At 63.1% G+C, this 3,331-nt stretch overlaps 3 protein-coding genes across 3 annotated transcripts in view, besides 4 other annotated features; all 3 read right to left on the bottom strand.

Moving 5' to 3' along the window:
- Window positions 1-33, bottom strand: part of Tco025E_08883 (uncharacterized protein) — a gene marked incomplete at both ends in the record, with an annotated part of 336 nt that extends 303 nt beyond the window's left edge. The window contains one exon of the mRNA XM_029375718.1: window positions 1-33. This exon is cut by the window's left edge and continues 303 nt beyond it. Coding sequence (XP_029224170.1) covers window positions 1-33 — 33 coding nt within the window.
- Window positions 34-80: 47 nt separating this feature from the next.
- Tco025E_08882 (uncharacterized protein) lies at window positions 81-2,015 on the bottom strand (the record flags this gene model as incomplete). The annotated part of the gene is made up of 1 exon (XM_029375717.1): window positions 81-2,015. The coding sequence occupies one exon, from the start codon at window positions 2,013-2,015 to the stop codon at window positions 81-83; it is 1,935 nt and encodes a 644-aa protein (XP_029224169.1).
- Window positions 2,016-2,049: 34 nt separating this feature from the next.
- Window positions 2,050-2,071: a microsatellite.
- A 46-nt stretch (window positions 2,072-2,117) lies between these two features.
- Window positions 2,118-2,155: a microsatellite.
- Window positions 2,156-2,557: 402 nt separating this feature from the next.
- Window positions 2,558-2,691: a sequence feature (A-rich).
- A 76-nt stretch (window positions 2,692-2,767) lies between these two features.
- Window positions 2,768-2,874: a sequence feature (A-rich).
- A 10-nt stretch (window positions 2,875-2,884) lies between these two features.
- Window positions 2,885-3,331, bottom strand: Tco025E_08881 (ATP synthase; the record flags this gene model as incomplete). Its single annotated transcript, XM_029375716.1, has 1 exon — window positions 2,885-3,331. A coding segment is annotated over one exon (447 nt), but the record flags the coding sequence as incomplete, so codon positions are not given.

Raw genomic sequence — 3,331 nt, 5'->3', positions numbered from 1 at the left:
TCTTGTGGTTGTTCTTGCTGCATCCAAGAACATGAGGTTCAGTTCGCCTACTTTTAGGGCAGAAAATCTCCTGCAGCTGCTCAAAGCTCCGCTTCCGCGGCGTGGTGATCACTGGAAGCGCCCTTGGCAACGTCCCCCTCAGAAAGTTCGTCCCCATGAACTGGCGCATGCTCCGCGGCTGGGGTCTCGTGCTCTGGCGCGTGCTCCGCGGCGGGGGTCTCGTGCTCTGGCGCGTGCTCCGCGGCGGGGGTCTCGTGCTCCGGCGCGTGCTCCGCGGCGGGGGTCTCGTGCTCTGGCGCGTGCTCCGCGGCGGCGTTGTCGAGAAGATGAGGGTCTGTAAGGGACAAGGGCTCTGGTACCTGCTCGTAGCCTAGTGAGTGCTCGAGGACGTCGACTATATCCGCCGCCTGCGGCAGCTTCTTCTCATCCGCCTCGAGGCGTTCGGCGTATAGCCGAACGGACTGCCGAAAGCTCTCCTCCTCCGCGTTCCCCGCGAAGGTGAGTGTGAGGGCGTTCTCCTCCCGCTCCGTCACGTGAAACTTGGCGTACCACGGGCTAAGGACGACCGTTTTCCCTCCAGCCTCCGCCGTGGGGAGCTCAATGACCTGTGGCAATCCAACGAACTTCACCGTAAAGCCGCCCTCGGCGGCGCCGTTCAATCGCAGGCGCGAAAAAGGAGGCAGCACCACCGTATCGCCCACCTTGAGGCCGTCGGCGGAGGCCAGAGTGCCGGAATCGCTGCAGTAATACAGTTCCGCATCGGCGGGCGCCGCCGAAGTGCACAAAGCGATAACGGTGTAGGCGAGCGGCAGGTGCTGTGACAAGAGCGTCCCCTCCGCGAGATGCCCGAAGGGGCCCTCTTGGCGCCCCAGCAGCTCCGCACCGCGGTCCTTGTCGGCCAGCGCGAGCACCAGGCCCAGCTTGCCGTAGGCGGGAACCTCGGAGGGGATCTTTTCCGCGGCCGCGTGGCACATGACTTGGATGTCCGCCTCCGCCACGCCCATGTCGGCCAGGTAGGTGTGCAGGGTGGGAATGTCCTTGGCGTGCTGAAGGCAGCCCCTCGCCGCCGCCTCGCCCTCTTCGCCGGGGAGCAGCACAAGGCTGGTGTTGGCTGGCGCGTGCAGCGGGGTTGCCGCGACGCGGCGCCAGAGCTCCGGCCGCCACGCCGCACCATGTGCCCACAAGCCCTTTGGCGTCTCCAGCTCATTGGCAAAGGCGCCTGCCTCCTCCAGAGCGCTGGAAGGGGCGTGCTCCGCATCCCCCGCGGCGGCCGCCGCCTCCGGCCCCTCCGTGAAACGTGGAAACAGCTGCGCGAAGGCGCGCGCCAGCGTCCCGTGGTCGCCGAGCCAAGCCTCCAGCGCCTGGATGGAGACCTTGGCGTCCACCGCCCCGACGGCCTCCGCGAGGGTCCGCTCCTCCCGCTCCGTGAGCGGCCGCCGCGCCGCGAGGTGCTCCTGGATGGCACTCGCGAAGGATTCAAAGAGGACCTCGGACTCGGCGGCGCTGAAGTAGTGCTCCCAGAACTTGAGCAGCTCCGCGTTGGAGGCGCACTCCTCAGCCGGCTTCTGAATCCGGCACAGTTCCCTCACGTAGCTGACAATCTTCGGGGTGTCGACGCCCTCGATGAAGGCGCGCCACTTCCCCTCCTTGTAGAAGAGAAAGTACGACTTGGACTTCCCGCGCCGCCCGTGCAGAATGCCTTCCCAGAAAGTGGGCAGCGTGTATCGGCAGAGCTCCAGGTTTTTCGGACGCTGCAGGTTGCGCTGCTCCTCGGGGAACTTGAGGCTCTCTAGCACGGAGTTGCACTCCACCGAGTAGAAGCGCAGGTGCGTCTGGTCCCCGGCGTCGGTGTAGAGGCGCCGGAAGGTCTCCGAGAGCACCTTGGTGTTGCCCCACTCGGAGCTGTACACGTCGAGCACCGCCACCCCGTGCTGGGCCTGGGAGAGCTGCAGCTCCTGCTCAAGCTGCAGGGCCGTCGTGACGTCCTTCAGCACCTCTCTGCTCTGCTGCTGCATCCCCGCCAGCCTCCGGTATGGTGTCCCCTCGTGCGGTGGTGGTGGTGGTGGTGGTGTCGCCGGGTCTAATGTCTTTCCCCGCGCCTTTTTTCGTGGATGTCTTTGTTTTTGTTGTTGTTCTTCTTCTTGATGTTGTGTGTGTGCGTGTTCTTTTATTCTCCTATGCGGTTTCTTCCCCTCCGCGTCCAGGCGAGAAGGAAAAGAAGGAAAAAAAAAGAGCGGGATGAGGCGTGCGGGGCGGCCGGCGGCAGCCGAAGACGATCGCCAGGGCACACACACAAACGCACAGGCAGGCAGGCGGAGGGCGGAGAGCGGGGCGGGGGGAGCTGCAGGTGGATGATAAACGTCGGTTGCGGGTTCCGTGCAACAAAGCACCCGCGGTGTTCTTCCACAACAACAACAAGAAGAAATAAAACGAAGAAGGGAGGGGTGGAAGGAAGAAAACAAACCACCGCACCGTCCCCTCTCCTTCTTTCCTCCTCTCTCTCTCCCATCTCGCCCCGTCTTTTTGTCCCTAATTCACCTCACTGCGCCACGGCTCCGTTTTTGTCTTTTGTTTTTGTTTTGTGTGTGTGTGTGCCTGCATGTTTTGGCTGTTGTTGTTGTTGTTGTCTTTTTTCCCCCGTTTTTTTCGTTGTTCTTGTTTTTTTTTTTCGGTTTTCTTTTCTTTTTTTTTGGTGGGGGAGGGATTTCATTGCGTTTTTTGTGGTACGCCACACACACACTTTGGACGTGGACGCACGCGTCGCGCCTTTCGTTTTGTTTTTGTTTTTTGTTGTTTTTTTTTTCTCTCGCGCATGTGTTTGTTTGTTTCTTTTCTTTTCGCTTAGTTACTTCTTCTTCTTTTCTTTTTCTTTTCCCCCGCCCGCTCAGGCGACGGCGGCGGCGTTGAAGAGGAAGTAGCGCACCGCGGGGAGCTGGTCGGCGAAGCAGTTGCGCGTCCTGCAGGCGAGCGTGAGGTTGCAGATGATGTGGCCGTCCTGCGAGGTGACGACGACGCCGCCCCACGCCTCCGCGGCGTCGAGGGGGTCGTCGCTGAGCGTCACGCGCAGCCGCGCCCCGGCCCGCGCCGCGTACCACTCCTCCGCCTCGCGCAGCATCCCCCGCACCGCGGCCGCGTCCTCGCGGCGGGTCCGCACGACGGCGTCCGCCCGCACGCCCAGCAGCGCCTGGCGGATGAGGTCGCGCAGCAGCGGGTGGTAGCGGCTAGTGTCCTGCACAAACGCCAGGACGCGGCGGCGCGTGTTCTCCCGCAGCTGCTCCATGATCCGCGAGCGCTCCTCCATCACCCGCAGCCGCTGCGTCTTGGAGAAGTT

This window comes from Trypanosoma conorhini (assembly GCF_003719485.1).
Source record: "Trypanosoma conorhini strain 025E chromosome Unknown Tco_14.4_contig_00903, whole genome shotgun sequence".
Lineage (NCBI taxonomy): Eukaryota > Euglenozoa > Kinetoplastea > Trypanosomatida > Trypanosomatidae > Trypanosoma > Trypanosoma conorhini.
The sequence above is the reverse complement of the archived record's forward strand: the minus strand, read 5'-3'. Positions and strand labels throughout refer to the sequence as shown.